Source organism: Delphinus delphis, chromosome 11 (assembly GCF_949987515.2).
Source record: "Delphinus delphis chromosome 11, mDelDel1.2, whole genome shotgun sequence".
Lineage (NCBI taxonomy): Eukaryota > Metazoa > Chordata > Mammalia > Artiodactyla > Delphinidae > Delphinus > Delphinus delphis.
Genome location: NC_082693.1, coordinates 4,341,998 through 4,360,628, shown reverse-complemented (window position 1 = coordinate 4,360,628; position 18,631 = coordinate 4,341,998). Strand labels below are relative to the sequence as shown.

The following is an 18,631-nucleotide window of genomic DNA, read 5'->3' as shown; positions in this document are numbered from 1 at the left end:
CCTGCAGCTAGAAGCCAGAGCCTCAGGGCTGTTCAGACCCCTGGTCTGGACATATCTGCCTCCCCCACCCCATCACGGCCCTGCTCACATCAGCCAATGATGAAGCATCAGGCCTAGTGGGAAGAAAATACATTGTCTGATACAAACCCCGAGACTGCCCTGCTTCGAGGGAGGTTGCGCAGGGCTACCTCCACGGTCTCTCTGCCCCCTCTTCCCACCGCAGAAGTGCAGGGAATTCCCCCCACGGCCCAGGCAGAGCCCTGACCGCCCCCTTCCACCCTTTCTGAGACTTAAGGCTTGCCTGTTCAGGAGGGTACGAAACGTATGCCCTTGTTTGTCTGAAAAATCTCCTCTTACCCAGCTTGCACTGCGTGTCACCATTCTCTCTGCAGCCCTGCCCTTGCCGCACAGCGGTGAACATCTGTCCGGGGCAGCTTACCTGCAGCCTTGCTTTGGGTTGGCAGACCTCAGAGACTTCCTTTTTAGGGGACGCTGGGTGACTGACAGTCCCAACCAGCGTAGAAGGAAGGGAGCCGTAGATAATGATTTAAACGCCACCATCCATAAAACATTTTCAGTGCAGGAAAGGTATACGTCACAATGACCACTCGTAGAACAAAAGGTCTGCAACCTCTAACAGGTACCAGGCGCTGTGCTAGGTGCTGGGATCCAATGGCGAGCAGCACGGATGGAGCCCCTTCCCTCACAGAGTTTACAGTGGACTTGCAGACGAGGAAGTCAGCCAGCGAGTACAAAGCGATACACACCGCGACAGAGGATGCACAGGTACTGTAGGATCACATGGTGGGAGAGCTAAGCCTGACTTAGATGAGGGGATGGAGCCAGGGAAGGCTTCCTGGAAGAGGTGACATCTAAGCTGAGACCTGAAGGAAGAGTAGGAGGTGATGAGGGGAGGGAAGGAGGTGAGTGTAGCTGGAGCAGAAGGGAAGGACTTCAGAGAACAGCATTCAGGGGCATGAGCTTGCGGAGCCAGCTAAGCCACGGCAAGGAGGTGGGTCCTTCTCCCATGATAACGGAAAAGCCACTGAACGCGTCTGAGGATGGGAGAAGCACAGTCAGGTCGCCACTTCAGAAGGCATGTTCGTGCTGCTGTGAGGACAGACCAGAGCCAGGCGCGGCTGTGTGGGGGGCATCCAGGAGGTGATGCAGAGATCCAGGCAAGAGATGGTGGGCGTGCCCAGGACGGCCAAAGTGGGACCCAAAAGAGGAGGACAAACTCAGGGCAGAGGACGAGCCGATGAGGAGCAGAATCACCAGGACGTAGCCATGGAGACGGCACAGAGGAGATGGGCCTGTGCCTTGGGCAACTCCACACTCAGCAAGAGGACGGCCAGCAGGAGGGGGCAGAGGGGTGGGAAGCGCTGACACCAGGAGGGGCCTGAGGAGTCTGAGGTCCCTGTGTGGCACCTGAGCGGAGGCGTCCTGCGGGCAGCCAGACATACAGCCCAAGCTCGAGGGCCGGATTTGGGCTTCGGCTGGGAATCCTCAGCACATCAGGGAGGAGGCGTGAGATGGCCTGGGGAGAGCGTGTCGCGCCAGAGAGGGTGGCCACCCAGCCCCCACCTGAGGACAACAGCACCCGAGGTCGTACATCAGCTGCAAAGTCAGGGCTGCTAACCTTCCTGACCCTGACCCTCAGATCCGCTCTACAAGATTCCCACCCAGGGCCTCACTCCCCGCCCCCCCGCCCCCATGTGCCCCCCATACAACCACCCCACCACGTTGAGTCATCAGCCCCTGGGTCAACCCCAGAGCTCCAGGCTAGTGGTTAAATGTGCACCTCATGGTGCGTTACCTGCTCTGAACTGCAAACCACGCGTGACAAGTACATAAGCGCACGAGCACGTGCTTCTGCGTGACGACCCCGCAGACTCACGTGCGTGTCCACACCCGCCGCCCCGCAGTCTGGATGAGGTCGTTTACATCCACCCGCGCTGAAATCCGCAAGGACTCTTCCCACTTTGCACTGCGAAGTTTCCCCCAAAAGCAAAACAAAAGCTAAGCAAATAAACGCAAAGTTACAACAGGAGGGAAAAGGTGAGAACATGCGTCGAGTTTCTTTTTTCTGTCTTCTCCTGTGATTGTATTTAACCTTCATGGATTTTAAAAATGGGTGTTAATCCCAGAGGCATGAGGATGAGACTCAAACTCACGTCTGCCTCCAAAACCCTCCCCGACGGTACCCTGGGAACCGCAGCTTTCACTCTGGAGAGCTGGGAGTAGACGGACTCTGTAACAAAAGGAAGTTGGCTGGTGTACGTGTGATGTGCGAGTTTATTTCCTTTATTCATTCAATAAATATTCATCACTTCCCTGCTAGGTGCCTGAAGGCAAGAATTGCACTGATGCACGTTAATAGCGAACATCCCTTAATTAGGATCCCACTTACCCTCGTGATGGGCTGCAATCATTTTTGTGGGATTCTCTGATTGCGTCTCCTTAGAGAAGTGCTGTCATAACTGCCTGTCAGGGCGAGATGAAGCCCTTGGATGTAATGCGCCTGGGGGAATTGCAGCCTCTCATTTTCTGGCAGCCCCAGCTGTTAAAGGCCACCCCTTTCCTTCCCTTCAGCTAACAAGAGACGATCCTTCACCATAGAGCTACAGGTGGGGACCTGAAGGAGGGATTTGCTCATCGCAGTTCCCTTTGTAGTGGTTTGGTCTCAGCTGTACCACCCTCTGGTTGGGCCTCACCCCCCGTGAATGTCCTTTACCGGATTCATGGCCAAGAGGACAGGGTGTTTAACTCGGTAATTAACACCCGATTTGCGGCGCCTGCCTGGGCGACGCCTGTGTCCTCCTCCCCTCCCGCCAGGCCTTGTTCTCCCGCCGTGGGAACGTGGGGAACATCAATCCAGTTATCGAGCAGTAGGAATGGCTCTTGTCCCAGCAGCAGGGCTTGGGGGCGCCCGGAGAAGGCCAAGAGGTCTGAAGTGGGTGCCCATCTACACCCCCCCACTTCTGTCCATCCCTAGGGGCTCCGTGAGGTTTTGTTTTCCCGCTGTGGACATTGCGAACACCGCAGCCCTGGACCCCAACACTGAGTGTGCGTGTGGAGTGGGGCAGGCCAGTCCGCGAGGCATGGAGAACGCTGTCCCTCCCGAGAATGCTTGGATCAGTGAGTCCATCACGTCACCAGTGGAGGCCCTTTATTCACCTGTGCGCCCCCCGCCCCTTTGAGACACCACCGGATAAGCCCGGATGATAAATCCTAGCTCATCTTGAGTACCTGCCGTGTACCTACGTGAGCTTCACACGAAGTCACTCATTTAACCCTCATCATAGCTCCGCGGGATAAGGTGCTACCACCACGACACAGATGATGAAACCGGGCACAGATGACGGTGTAACGCGTGCACGCCAGGACCCAGCCCGGCTGAGGTCTGCACCCAGGCACGAGCCCCAGGTCCTGCGCCCCAAACCTCTGCACAAAACCGCCTCAGGGCCAGAAGCCAGCAACCCACGTGGCTTAACTGTTCGGAAGGTGCCGAGAAAGTCCTTACCGCTCCTGTCCTCCAGAAGAGCCCTTCACGGACGCTAGGAACGGGCTCACAATGCTACCACTACGATAATTCTCTGGCAACGACAGAAAGCAAATCGCCCAGGAGGACGAGGGGATTGAACACGTGGAGCCGGGTACAGGCTGGCAGAGTCTCCAGCCAGCCTCCACCCTCTCCCACACACGGACGGACGTCTACCAGTTCCTTCCAGTCCCCAAAAGGCTCTCAGTGGGTGGGACCTGGTGTGGGCAAAAGTGAGGACACACTTCCCGCTGGGGATGTGAATAAAAGAGGGGGAAGAGGCCCCAGTCAGCAGCAGGACTGTAGGATAGGACTACTTACTGGTCCTATAATCTCCGTCAAGACAACCGACCACTGTGAGTTTCCATTTCTTCAACTACAAAATGCGAATAAGAAGAGTTGCTTGTAATGTTGCGTAAATTAAGCAAGGCAACGCATACGAAGCACTGAACACACGCCCAACACAAAATAGGGACATGAAAATGGCAGCTCTTGTTATAATTTTACTGCCACTCAAGGAAGAGGGGGCCTGACCAAGGTTCTGCGGCAACAGTGGGCAAGTTGGACAGTGGGCAAGCAGCGGGAGACAGACTTAAAGGAGAGAGACGACCTTCACTGACTCTGCAACTACTCCAAGCCCTCTCTACAGATTCGTTGCCATCTGCCAGCCACTCTCTACTCAGACCTACTACGTGTGGGCACCATGTTAGATGACGTTATGAGTTGAATCAAGTCCCCCCGAAAGATGTACTGAAGCCCTAACCCCTGTTACCTGTGAATTTGACCTCATTTGTAAACAAGAACCTCGCTGATGTAATCGGATTAAGATGAGGCCATACTGGACAGGGTGGGCACTGATTCCATACGACTAGTGTCCTTAGAAGAAGAAGAGATACAGACACACGTAGGAGAAAAGGCCACGTGAAGACGGAGGCAGAGAGGCAGTGCTGTGTCTACCAGCCAGAGCATAGCTGACAAGTACCAGAAGCGGAGAAAGAGTCAGGGAACAGATTTCCCCCTAAGAACCTCCAGCAGGAGCCCATCCTGCTGACGCCTGGATTCAGACGTCTGGCCTTCAGAACTGTGAGAGAATAAATTTCAGTTATTTAAGCCCCCAGTTTGTGGTACTTTGTTGCACGAGCCCTAGACAATGAAATAAAACTACAAAGATAAATTTAGAAAACCAAGTTCCTGTCCTGAAGTCTCTGCTATTCATTTCATCCCATGTAAGAAGCTGGATGAGAATTCAGGTTTAACATGGTGGCCTCGGTCCAGCTTCCAGAAAGGTATACGTTGTTAGTCAAGAGTTTTGCCTGGCCCACCAGCTAGGACTCCCGGACCCAGGGATATCCGGGAGGAACGAGGACTGTCCTGGCCACAAGTTATACTGGGTCCCCGCCACCCACGGGGCATAGCAGTGAGAACTGAAAGCAGGAGGAGAAAGCCAGGGCTGGTATCTTTTCCTTGGTTTCTTCCCAATCCACCATTCTTTGTTTCTGCTGTTGGTCTCTCCATTCTTTCTCTTTGTATTTTAAGTGTCTACTCTGTTCCCTCTGCTGTCTTCACAGCCCGGTGGACTGGAAAAAGCAGAGGTCTCAGTGGCTAGAAAACCAGAGTTTGAGTTCCATCATTTACTAGCTGTGGGATCTCGGGCAAGTAATACTAACTTTCTGTGCTTTGGTTTCTTCATCTGTACGATGGGAATAATATGTAACTTGACACGTTATGTACGGTGTACAGGATGTAACATATGTGTGTAAGCGTGTAATGTATGACGGCACCCACTCAACAAGACGATACATGCCGAAGCATTTTATGTGTCGTACGAAAAGGACAGAGACCTTGCTATGCACGATCCTTAGATCTTACCTAGGGAAACACTGGTTTTCGATATCACATATCGGGATATACCAGACAATTAGCATCAAATGTAAAAACAGTCAAGCCGGTGCTAAAGGGCGTAGAAACGGCATTGACCTAAGAGGAAACATGGACCCAACGCCAACACCGGAGCACTCTGATGTTGGCAATGTTTTCCCGTCTCTTAATTTGAATGATCTGAAGTTCCCATCCGGCTCTAAGAGTCTATGACTTTATGAAAATGTATACATCGAGCTGTTTGCTCTTATAAAATTACACTTTAAAAAGAGATCTTTGCTTATGGGTCACCCATTACAAATCTGGAGAAAGCTGTGATGCCTGAGGGACTTCTAATAACAAGTGAAGGAGAAAAGCCATTTGAGGTGTGATGTATCCAGTGGGCCGGGTACCACCGGAGGGGCATGTCTTCTCCAACACACCTCTCCTGGCTAATCCAGAATTTCAGAGGAAGGGGTTGGAAATGCTCCAAACAGAGGCTGGTAAAGAGGGTGAGACACCCTTCCTGCAGCCCCCAATGCAAAGGCAACCAGACGGTTTTTAATCTCCTTTTAGAATAACATAAACCAAGGTGACTCCAATTGCACCGGAAGAGATGGAGCTCAGACCTAAGGAAGATCTGATTTCCTGACTCTTGAGATGCACGAGGGGTTTGGGGAAGTTGCCTCCTGTGAAGCTTTGTAACAAGGAACCAAGGGGCCAACTGCGTCGTGGGTGCAAGAAGTGGGCTCAGGGCTGGAAGCGCGGACACAGCGACCTTCGCGAGGCCCCTTCCCGCCCGCGCTTCCCCTCCTCTCGCCAAGGAGAGACAATGGGACAACACGCCTGCCTGTCACACAACACGACCCCACCTCCAGCTACCTTGGCAGCTCACATCTCGCCACGTTGCTCATTTTTTTCCTGCTGGCACCGTGGACTCCAAGGTGTAAATGCTGTTTTTACAGATTTTTGCACGTTCCACGCTGGAATGTGATAATCACTTCACATCGCGGTTAGCACCGAGGAGGAAACGAAACCCACTCCCGAGTCAGAGACGGGAGTGTGGTTTCACCCTCTTTGACAGCCAAAAGCCAGCGGGGGACTCTCTGCAGAGCCACACCTCTCGGGGGCGGGGGGCGCAAAAGACACGTGGGCATCTTCCTAATTCTCCTGAGCTCAGTTCAGGGCTGAAATCCGTGTTTGCTGAGGGATGTAGACTGTGGTTTGGCAATCATTTCAGCTGGAGAAATAAGGACGTAGGAGAGTCCATCCAGCTGGTGCTTTTCTGGCGCGACTCCTAAAAGCTGACAGGTTGACGATCCTGCAGGCCTCGGGAGCTCACCATGCTCTAAACCCTTTGCGCGAATTAATTCATTCAATCATCGCAACAGCCGTACAAGGCCCAGAGGGGTTCGGGGACTTGTTCATCATAACAGCACGTCCACTGGATTCAGTGTAAAGCCAGGCAGTCTGGCTCCAGAGCCCCACGCTCGTCGGAAAGAGACACGATGCAGACCCCAGAGAGGTGGGCCTGGGTCCAGCCTCCTCTTGCCCTTTTTCTTCTCCTCCCCTCACCTCTGTGCTATAGGACCACACGCTTGAGCCGAAAACCCTGAGAAGAGGGAACCATGAGCGACGTCGGAATTCAGCCCATTTCTCCCCATAACTCACAGGGCAGCACCCATTGGTACCCTAACCCCACTGTCCTATTGTAGGAATTTTCCCAGCCCATAATTATTCTCTCTCCCCAGGCCAGTAAGTCAATAGCACATTCCAAAACCAGTCTCCCAAATGACTCCTGTGCTAAAACTATTTTCTCACCCCGGGAGCTTCTCCTTTGAGGTGCGAAAACCCCAATCAGGGAGTCGCACCGTAAGTAATGCATCAGGCTTTCGCCACCGAGAACCAGTGAAGCAGAGGCTCTGAGGGTCCATCATCCCCCAGGGTTCATACTGGGCCTTGTGATTAATCCCTTTATCTGCTCTTCAGACAAACACCCCAGGGGAAGAGTCAGTAATAATGGACTATGAAACAGGTACACAGGCAACCAGAGTGCACCCATGCTTCGAGCTTTGCAGCACCTCGATTCCCAGAAACTCCACTCATTTTTTGAGTTTTCAGGGTCCACAATGACCTAAGCACAGGAGTGGGGATGGGAAGCCCAATTCTCAGAAAGCCATGAGTGATTAACACCCAGAAGCCTCACGAGCTTGTTCATAATCCCACGAATCAGGCAACATTTGTGAGCATTTTAAATTTACTCTGTGTCAGGCACCGTGTTACGAACGGGGTAGACACCCTCCCCCCAAAAGAAGTTCATTATCCAACTGAAGAAACAGACATGTAAAAAGCCAATGGGAGATCAGCTCGGTGCTTTGTGACCACCTAGAGGGGTGGGGTAGGGAGGGTGGGAGGGAGACGCAAGAGGGAGGAGATACGGGGATATATGTATACGTATAGCTGATTCACTTTGTTATAAAGCAGAAACTAACACACCACTGTAAAGCAATTGTACTGCAATAAAGATGTTTTTTTTTTTTTAAAAAAAGCCAATTATCCTGTAATAGGAAAAGTGAGAGACAGGTGTTAGGAACACAGAAGAAGGAGAAGGAAAACTCACTCTCCGTGGAATGGAGGATAAATGGTCGATCTGGGAAGGCTGCTGAGAGGAAGAGACCTTTGAACTGGGTCTTGCTGGTTGAGGAAGATCTTTTGTTTCCAGAGAGAAGGGGGGTGGGTAGAGCAGCCCAGGTAGAGGAACCAGGAAGCACAAAGGCATTCAGGCATGATGTCAGTGTTTGCAGAGAACTGCATGGGGCAGGTACTGAAGGGCTAAGGAAAAGGGCTCTATCCTGTGTCCTAAAGGCAACAGGGCGACATGGTAAGTTTTGAAAGCAATGTCCGATCATGAGCAGATTTGTACTTCTGAAAGCCCATCGAGGGCTGGATTAGAGAAGAGGACAACAGGAGAGAGGCTGTTGCCTTAGTGAGGGCAGAGTGAGGGTGGTGGCCTCTGCACGGACAGCCGGCTGGGAAGGAGACCAGGCAGTAGAAGGTTTCTAATGACACATGCGGAGCAGGGGATGATGCCCTCGGCCGAGGAGGAGAAGCGCATCTGAGGGACAGAGCCAGAAAAAGCAGAAACGGAGCTCACCGTGCCCACCCTGCCCCCGCCCCAGCTCCAAACTTCACTGGTCAAGGGAGGCTCTGCTCACAAGCAGGTTTTTTTGTTCCCCACTCTCTCCTGCCTAAGGATTAGAATATCTCTCCCTAAAAACCTTGTGAGAGGTCACCTTCTCACTGACACCCTTGCCTGCCCCAACACCGCATCTCTCCCTTCCCAAACACCCTCTCTCCCTATCCCTCTCTCCTGCTCCCATCCAAACGTGGCATCTTTTTAGAAGTCACGTAGGGACCTCCCTGGTGGTCCAGTGGGTAAGAATCATTGCGTCCACTGCAGGGGGCAGGGGTTCGATCCCTGGTCGGGGAACTAAGATACCGCATGCTGCACAGTGCGGCCAAAATAATAATAATAATAATAATAATAAAAGAATAGAAGTAGCAATGCAGGGCAAAGGGCAGTGAATCAGAAGCAGGGGCAGTCTGTGCTCCAAGGCTGTCTGTCCTGCTGACCAGGTAACTTTCAGAACTTGCTGGACCTGTCAGCCTCAGCATCCTCACCTGTAAAATGGGGCTAAGAAATGAAAACTAATCTTTGCTTATCTCACAGGATTATGGTGAGGATGAAATGAGATAAAGTGCTTGTAAACCACACCAAGGAAAGGCAGGAAAAGGTGCTACTGAACTATCTGGATCATCTGGCACTACTGTCCACCAGACTGTGAGTTCCTTGAGGGCAGGGGCCTGGTGTCTTCATCTTTGGATATCGAGAGCCTAATCATTCCTGGCACAGAGTCAGTGTTTGATAAAGATGTGTTGAATTAAAAACAAGGAGCGCTACCACCATAGACACAACACACACACACACACACACACACACACACACACACCCCACAGAGGCATCCTTGCCTCCCTCTCTCTCACCATAAATGCAGGCAGACCCACAACACCCCACTTTTGGAAGTACTGCTCTAGTCCTGGCTCATTCCAAAAACAGCCAGTTCCTGGAAGAAAACCAAGTGATTGTCACGCTGCCTGGATGCCTCCATTGGCCACGTCTGACCAAGTCTGAATTCTTCCCCTTCTCAGGGGAAGCTGTGAAGAACTGAACCCCAGACTCACTCCCCTTCCCGGAGCCCCAGCTGGATCTGCCCCTCCCACTTTGTGCCAGGCGTTCGACATGGGTTTTTTTCGTTTTTTTCTTTTTGTGCTCTCAGGAGCTCGGCCGCCTATACTGCTGTTTTCATTGATGCCTTGAACAGAGCTGGCATGTGCAACCGCCGAGAAGGGGGAGTGCGGAGCTGCGGGGGAAGCATGTAAAAATAGCCTGGCGCGCGTCGTTCTGCCTGCTCCGGACTCCCTGAACCGGGGCCGAGGTGGGGAAGCTCACATCGCCGTGCACAGTGCGGAACCTGGCCGGGGTCTGCACCCAGACACGGCGCAACAACCGGAGGGCCGGGGGGCTAGAGACCTGCGAAAACTTTTTTTTTTTTTTTAGAAGCCGAGCGGTAGGGGGATGGGTAGAGAGAAGCTGTTTCTTGCTTCTAGCGCTCCAGCCACACGGCTGCAGGGACTGCTACGTGCCCGCTGGTCCAACAGATTACAGAAGTGCAGCCTGGACTCTGAGCTAGTTTTAGAAACCCATTCTGCAGGTGGGCGATGGGAGGGAGGAGGGCGAGGGGATTGGTAAGGCTAGCTCTCTGCCTTGCACTACACATCATTCTGAGTGTCTGCTTGCCTGGGGGCGGGTGTGGGGGGGGCGAAGAGGAAGTGGCGAGGGGACCGCAGGCGCGCATGCTTTGCCCTAACTCAAGGTGACGGCATTAGCTCCCGAACACCCCACGTTCTCCCCCAGAGCGTGTTTGTTTCGAAATCGACAGTTGCCAGATACATGCTGCTTCTAGTTTCTCAGAGAACGGGGATTTTAAAAGCTTTGCTGCCTACGCGGTGGGGTTAGGGGGTAGCTGCAGTTCAGACCTCGAGGGGAGAAGATCGGGAAGGGTCTCTGCCCCTTTCTGCAGCCCAGCAAGACAGAGGGACAATCCCCGTGCCACACCTCCATCCCGCCCCACGCTGCATATGGGTAACCATATGTGAAGTGCACGGCAGCCCCACCAGACACCCGGCTATTAATAGAGCCCGGGAATTTGCTCTCTGCCTTTTTCCTGCCACCGAGTAAGGGATGATCTTCACACACAACTCCCACTCCGCCCCCCCCCCCCGGCGCACCGTTCCTCCACGAAGGTAAGGGGGCTGCCCACGCGGATCCCCTTCGTGACTACAGGTGCCCAGAACCTACGGGCTAACCCAGTTGTAATGACAGCAGGGTCAGAGCGAGGCCAGGGAACGCAGCCTCCAGTCTTTGCGGCTCAGAGCCAACTCCAGAGTACAGAAAGGGCAGCCGCTGGGCTGCCGGAGGCGGGGGACGAGAGCGCAATTTGCGGAGCTAGAGCGACCTCCTGGGAACTGCTGCGGGACGAGCGGCTGCGGACCCATTTCCCGATGCAGCGCGGCGCGCAGGCCCCACGGCCCGCGTGGGCTCGGCTGCGGCAGGAGCGGGCGCTGTCCCTGGTCCTGAAGGTGGCCGCGGCCCGAGCTTCCTCCCCGGGGTTAGCGTCCCAGAGGCGGCTCGTAGGTGCTGGAGGGCAGACCTCTCCCCGGCCCGGATGTGGGCGCGAGGGTCTGTTGGTGGTGCCCAAGTGCCATCCCGGCACGGCGCACGGGGGCCCCCCTCCCCGACCCCCATCCCCGCGGCCCGGAGCTCTCCGCGGTGCTGCGGGGACCGAGAGCTCGAGCTTGAAGGGTAACGCCGAGGGAGCGGCCGGCCGGAGAGACGGTCAAGGCGCCGCAGGGAGCAGACCTGGCCCCCGGATCACCCATCCCGATCCGGCTGAAACCGGCACCCTGGAGCCCTAACGGAGCCCAGAGGGAGGGCAGGGGAGTTCGGCCGCCCAGGGTTTGGGACGTGGGGTGGGGGAGGGTGGAAAGCGAGCAGCGGGGGGGCAGGAGAGGGAGCTGGGGTGAGAGCGACTCTTTTGCATTTTCAAGAGGGAGGGGGCCTGAGACAGGCACTGTCTTTCCCGCACCCAGCACACACACACACACACACACACACACACACACACACACACACACACGCACACACGCGCACACGGCCGGCAGAAGCAAGCGGGATGGAGCTGGGAAAGTTTGGCACCAGGTGCGGAGCGGCGGCGGCGGCGGCGGCGGCGGCGGCGGCGGCGGCGCGCGGCGCGGGGGTCCCGGCGGGCTGCGGGGTCTCCGAGCCCGGCCTCTCGCCTCCTTACCTCGGTGTTCTCGGCCGTGTTCTCCGCCATTTTCCTCCTTAGGAGCAGGCAGCGGGAGGAGTGTTTCATGCCCATAAGAGCCAGCAAGGGTTTCGTGATACAGAGATAGTGCCGAAAGAGAGAGCTGGTGTAGCTTTAAAAGAGAGAGAGAAAGAGAAAATGGGAGGAAAAAAAAAATAAAATAAAAGCCCAACCCAGTCCCTCTGCTGGAGCATCAGCCGGTACCATCAACCACGGTGGAGTCTTTCCTGCAGTCTCCACTTTGTTTTATTTTCCTCCCTTCTCATCGGCTTCGGATTCCTTCACACAGTTTCGAGTTCCTGTGGCGCCCGCGACCCCCTCCCCGCCTCTCTCCACCCGCGCTGCGGGCCAGGCAGGAGGGAGGGAGCCCCGAAGGCTCCGCGGAGGCGGCGGCGGCGGCGGCGGCTCCTCGCCGGCTGCTCGCAAAGTCCGGCCGGCCGAGGCAGTCGACAACTCCTCTCAACTTCTGCCGATCAGCGGGCGAAGCAACACGCTTCCTGCGCGTCCCTCCCGGGGGCTGAGCCGGTGAGTGGGGGCGGGGAGGAGGCTGGGCCGGGCGGGAGGCTGCTGCTGGGCGCAGACCGAGGGCCCCCGCGCCCCGGGCCGCCCCCTCGCCCGGGCTCCGGGGGTCTCTGGGCCGCCTCCACTCCCGGGCGCCGTGGACAACTTGCTGGGGGGGGGGGGCAGGGAGGGGGGGCGAGGGCTGCGCGGACGCAGCCGGGCCACGCGTGATGCTCAGAGAAGGCAGGCGCCGGGGCTGGGCTCCGGCAGGTCCTCGGACCCGGTGTGCGTCTTCCCACCGAGGACGGGCCCTGGGCAAGGCTGGGCCACGGTCACCTCGCTCCCATCCCAGCGCCCCCCCACCCCAGCTCTCCCGCTCCGCTGCCAATTCATGCATCCTTCCTCCGCGTTTGGGGTTTGGGGAGCCACGGGGTGGATGCCTGGATGAGGGAGGGTCCTTAACTCTTTCAACTCTAGGGCTACGTGTAGCATCATGACCCCTTTTTTCTCCCACTCTCCCTCTCCAAGGACCTGGGGCTCCAAGCCTCGCCCAGGCCGAGAGGGTGGGACCAAGGTTCAGCCAGAGGTGGCCTGGGAAAGAGGGTGGGAGAAAGTCAGATGGGTGAGCCTTCCGCCGCGCTCCCCCTGCCCCGGTCTCCCCGGCAGCCCCCTGCCCACACATCTCTCTTCTCCCTCCTCACCCCTCCCCCAGCATCACCAGATCTTGAAGTCCCTTTTATGGGAGAGGAGGAGAATGTCACGTACCCATTAGGATTCTCTTGATCCTTTTTTAAGGGAGTTTGGGCGGCTGCAGAGGGTGTGAATTTTTATACAATGCATTCCTGTCTTCACTTTGAGAGCTTCTTTTTCTCTGTCTTACTGGCCATCTGTCAGGCGGGTGGGGATTAAAACGGGCTGGGGGGGCGCTCTGTGTCCCCCATTACAACAGGCCTCTGGGGCTGACTCCTTCGAAGACAGCTGCACTTTCAAGCTTTCAGTTCACAAGTCAAGGGCAGGGACCTAAAAGGGGCTCCTTGGGCGTCCTGGCTCTCTTCACTTCCCCCCTGTGCTTACCTAGGCAGAGCAGTCCTGCACGCATGCCCTATTTGTTATTTAACGTCACCTTTGACAGCCAGGAGGTGTGAGCCTGATTGCCCTCAACTAACCCGAGTCCATTGAAGAAATGGGCCAGGGTCTAAAGACATTTCCATCACCTGGTCCTCGGGAAAGAGAGGATACATTGCAATAAGTGGAGGAGGGGATGGAGAGTGGGCAAGAGGCTTGAGTTAATGGGTGAGTGTGTGTGTGTGTGTGTGTGTGTGTGTGTGTGTGTGTGTGTGTGTGTGTGTGTTGAGGAAGGAGTACTTTTAAATGAAAGAATGACCTTAACCTCCTTAACCTTCTCCTCTCTCAGACCACAAACCTGGATGCGCGTTCAGGGTGAGCGAGCAGAGTCTGGCAACACCTGGTCATTCTCCTTCCCTTTCACATCCTGCCAATGCGCAGAAGGTGGTGGGGGGCAAATGAGCTGAATCTAAGGAGTGACCTTTACCCTCTTGAGCCCCATTTTCTCTAAGCATCCTTCTCAGAGACAAAAGATCTTGAGACATCTGATCTCCTACCAGGAGAGGCTCAGTACTTGTACAGTCAACAGAAACCAGAAAGGGTCTTCCCAGTTCTTCAGTCCTATCCTCTCATTTTACGGACAAGGAGCCCGAGATCAGAGAGAGGACACGTGTCTGTGATCCATCAGCTAGCTGACAGAGCATCTCAGAGCAGCTCCCCAGCCCCCTGGCTTCCAGTCCAGCGCTCTCTCCCCACCCTACCCCACCTCATACTGCTGCAGCCTGTGCAGTGCATCTATTCTGTGACGAACCGGGGCGGGGAGGGAGGCTCAGACTAGCTCCCACCGAAATAGGCTGCTGCCTGTGCGTGATTATGTTGCTATGAGAACCTCAGTGGGTGTGTTTCCTCCATTCTCTGTTGAAATCTTTTGCTTCGCTTGGCTTCTCCCCAGGCTTCTCCCCAAGCACGGCTCCCCTTGCAAGGGGGAGTGGAGAGGCTGAGATGGAGAGCTGTATTCTCAGAGCAAAGAGTTTTCTAGTCCGACCCATCCAACCCCGAGCCAGCCTGGGGCCGTGCCTGAGGAGGCCAGGCCACCAGGGTGGCTCCAGAGAGGCTGGGGGACAAGACTGAGCGGTCCTGAAAGTGGACACTCCTGTCCTTTGCAGAGCCACCTCGGAGCAGAGAGGAGTTGCCCCTTCTACGCTCCCACCTCTTTACAAATTCACAAGCAAAATAACTGTTACTTTTAACAGACTAAGTTTGGGGGTAATTTGCTACACAGCAGAGGATTGCCTGGATACCCATCTCCTGGAGTTGTGAAAATTCATGGCGCATAAAAGGTGCCTAGCACATAGCAGGCATTTTCCGGTAGCGTTTTCTCACCATCCCCACTGTTCACAAGAATTCGGTCTTTCTCCTTCTCTTTTGTATAGGTATGTCACATAGTCTTTTGCAAGATCTAGTCATTCCACAAAGAACCTACTGGGCGTCACTTATATACCTAGCTCATGAATAGGCCCTGGGCTTAGCAACAGGCAACAAAAGATACTGGAATGACCATTGAACAGCTCTTAATTTAATTACCCTGGAGGCTTTGACATAGAGAGAACTTTTGTAGAAGAGCTGGGAGGCAAAAGGACGTATGACAAGGAGTACAGGGACTTCTCCAGGATGTGAGTTAAATAAGTGATCTGCACGGTAGGTCCTACTGGGTACAGAGGTCCTGAAGACACATTTTGCTTATGTCATTTTTCTTATGCTAGATCTTCAGTGCCACAAAATGTATTGAAGAGTACATGTAAAATGCTTCAAACAAGGCCTGGCTTAGGGTCAGACCACGGACGTTGTGCGAACATTTGCTAGGCACTGTGCTAGGCTCTGAGTTAAACTTGACAGAGCCCTTATGTGCTGGAGACTTTCCCAGATGTGTCCTCATGAAGTTCTTTCGACAACTCTTTGAGGTAGAGAGATGCTGTCACTGTCCCCACATCATAACAGATGACACAGAAACACAGAGAACTGCCCCAGTGGTAGAGTCAGCATGCGAATCCAGGAGGTTACCCAGGTTCCAGGAACAAGGGAGTGGTTCTAGAAGGTTTCAGTTGGACTAATGATTTGGTGTCGCTGTTGCAGCAGAGCTGCAAACCCTGGAAGGTTGAGCAAGGCCTCTGAAGTTCCATCCCATGATCATCTCCTCCCAGGCCTCCGGAAGGTGAAGACTGTGTGTAGTAGCTCTACTCCAGGAGCCAAGCAACCGTTCCTCTGCTGCCTCCCAAAACCCAGTGCCTGGGGGCCAGGATGCCGCTTCTCCGACCTGCAGACCATACTGCCTGGGAAAGCCCAGATTCTAGCCTGTTCACGTGTGCTTGCTTCAATAAAAGGGGCTGTGTAAGAAAGAGCGTGTGTCTTCCCCCTCAGGGAACCTCACACGTGGCCAGGGCTCACATATGGCCGAGACACGCTGCGGTGAATCCACGGCTCCTCAAGAATCAGGCCACAGCCGTTATCCATCACCACCTCCCAGCAGCGAGCCCAGCAGTGCGCTTCGTGTCTTCTGGGAGATGGGAGACAAGCCAAGGCTGCGGCAGCCGGCTACCTGGCTGAGCCCCCAGACGGCCCCACACCTGGGAAGTTCTCCTGCACGAGAGCCTCTGCCGCCCTAATTCTCCCCAACCCAAGGCTGAATTATCTCTTAAACTGTGTTCCGAAAAACAACTTGTAAGAGTACCACCAACGCCTGCAAAGTAATTTGGGTTTCTTCCCTTTTTTTTTTTTTTCTTGCCATTAAAACCGGAATGTTATGTCTTCCTTGCTCGGATAATGTCTGATTGAATCAACTCACTGTGGTTTTGTGCTGGGTATGATACTGTTTGGTTTGACTGTTTATTCTCACTATATTTGGGAGGCATTTTCTTAGTAGGTCTGCAGTCAGAGCTTAATCTTTGGTGTTTTAGGCCCCTGAAAAGCTAGACTATTTTCACCTGCCTTTCTCTCAGGGTGAGGAGGACTCCGAAGACATCCAGACGTTTTGTCAGTGGCCTACGATGGAACCCAAACTTCTCTGGAGAAAGCAGAAGAGGGACACAGTGGCAGAGCCCTTAAAGATACTAAAATAGTCTTTCTAAAATGCTATCGCGACAAAAATCAGCTTTTTCTTCTTGGTGGAAGTTGTACACGCTACTCTGTTCCTCTTTTTCAAGTCTCTCATAAAGGCTCCCCTTTTTCTGGAAAATCTCTCCTGAGTCTCCCCAAAGCCAGCTAGAAATCAACTCAGTCTATCTGGTGCAGGAACTTAACACACATTTTCTTCCATTAGCCCTTATACCACAGCTACTACAGTAGCCAAGCACTGTGCCAGGCATTCTGGACTAAAAGATGAAAAGACAGCCCTACCCTGATGACCTATCTTCCAGGAGGAGTTGGTTAGGGATTCAGGTACTATCAGAGGTCATATGGATTGGTTCTTATAGGTTAAATACAGCTATAATAAATGGCTTATAGTCAGGAAGGCCCTGCAAGAGCTATCTATTGATATGGACAGGGAGACCCTGGAGGCTTTAAGGCCTGGACCAGTAGCCTCCATTCAGGTAAGGCTGGGGACAGCTTCTTTATCAAGATACCAAAGTTCTTCCAAATGTGCTTCCAAAACTTTTACGGATGGGGAGTTTCTCAGCCTTGGCCCCCCAAAAGCATTAAGTACTGATGCCTCTTGGGGCATAGAACACACTGTGACCTGCCCTAGTGCAGGGCTGATCTCTGGAGTTTCACGGGTGGCCCTACCTGAAAGTGCACAGAGAATGGAGGCGGCAAAGAAAGCTGTGCTTGATTCCACCTGTTTCCTTTCTGGACCAGTTAACCACCCTGATCTATTTCTTCCATTCCCAAATAAATTCCATTATATTCTTCTTTAATATAAATCTCTGCTAGATTTTTTTAAATGTAAAATATTACCCCTCCACCGTGATACTAGCATTTTGCTGTGTATCCTCCATTTGTTTCTCACACAAACATATCAATAGATCTTCCTTAACTTACAATGGGGTTACCTCCTGATAAAACCCTCCCAGATGGAAAACACCATAAGTCGAAAATGTGCTTAATACACTTAACCCTCCCAAACATCACAGCTTAGCTCGGCCTACGTTAAACATGCTCAGAACACTTACATTAGCCTACAGTTGGGCAAAATCATCTCACCCAAGGCCTATTTTATAATAAAGTGTCAAATACACCACGTAACGTATTGCATACTGAACTGAAAGTGAAACACAGAACGGCTGTCTGAGTACAGAACGGTTATAAGTTTGTCGGTTGTTTACTGTGATCTCGGGGCTGACGGGGAGACCTGGTCGCTGCCACCGCCCAGCATCATGAGGGAGGGTTTCCCTGCCTATCGCCAGCCCGGGAAAGGATCAACACTCAACATGCACAGTATGGTTCCTACTGAATGCGGACCACTTTCACACCATGGTAAAGTCGTAAAATCGTACATTGAAACTCTGTACATGTGTTGTATAGACGTGGAATAATAGACGTGGCTCAGCAACTTGCTTTCTTTGTTACACAGTGTATTATAGACTCCTTTCTAGGTTACTACATGTAAATCCAAGTTATTATTATTTTATTTTTCTTTTTTTGCGGTATGCGGGCCTCTCACTGTTGTGGCCTCTCCCATTGTGGAGCACAGGCTCCAGACGTGCAGGCCCAGCGGCCATGGCTCAGGGGCCCAGCTGCTCCGCGGCATGTGGGATCTTCCCGGACCGGGGCACGAACCCGTGTCCCCTGCATCGGCAGGCGGACTCTCAACCACTGCGCCACCAGGGAAGCCCCCAAGTTATTATTTTTAAAAGCTGTAAAATGTCTCAATGTGTGGATAAGCCATGCTTTCATAAACCAGCACCCTACTGATGGATTTTCAAGTCATTCTAAGTATCTTGAATGTCACTCTAGGCAGTTTTGCAATAAATGTTCTTTTACATACACCCTTATAAACAGGAGCTTTGCTTCCATAAGATAGTTTCCCAAAAGTGATATCATTTTAATTTTTATTGCCAGATCCTCTCCAAAATGTGCTTCCTCAGAGTGTAGCCTGAACCCTTGGAAGGTGCGCATCCAGCCTCCCTTCCCATCTGCTATTCCAATGTCGAGTACAGAAATATTTACTGCATTCAAAGCCCTGGAGTAAGCACTTGAGGGGGAAGATCCATGAGATAAAAGACAC

The 18,631-nt window shown here is 53.5% G+C and overlaps 1 protein-coding gene and 1 long non-coding RNA gene across 5 annotated transcripts in view; one reads left to right on the top strand and one right to left on the bottom strand.

The window, feature by feature from the left end:
* The window catches only part of PRMT8 (protein arginine methyltransferase 8), an 80,889-nt gene extending 68,733 nt beyond the window's left edge, over positions 1-12,156 (bottom strand). Inside the window, exons 1-2 of the mRNA XM_060024132.1 lie at positions 12,049-12,156; positions 11,824-11,956 (exon numbers count right to left, since the gene is read on the bottom strand). Of these exons, the coding sequence (XP_059880115.1) occupies positions 11,824-11,898 (75 nt within the window). The 5' untranslated portion in view covers positions 11,899-11,956; positions 12,049-12,156. The remainder of the gene's footprint in view (positions 1-11,823; positions 11,957-12,048) is intronic.
* LOC132433420 (uncharacterized) lies at positions 9,734-18,381 on the top strand. 4 transcript variants are annotated; one of them, XR_009521136.1, is made up of 3 exons: positions 9,734-10,170; positions 12,134-12,369; positions 15,544-18,381. It is a non-coding gene; the product is annotated as an uncharacterized lncRNA (long non-coding RNA). The 4 variants fall into 4 exon arrangements; XR_009521135.1 differs by lacking the exon at positions 9,734-10,170 and adding an exon at positions 10,309-10,762; XR_009521134.1 differs by lacking the exon at positions 9,734-10,170 and adding an exon at positions 10,309-10,762 and having other exon boundaries at positions 11,866-12,369; positions 15,547-18,381.
* The last annotated feature ends 250 nt before the right edge of the window (positions 18,382-18,631 follow it).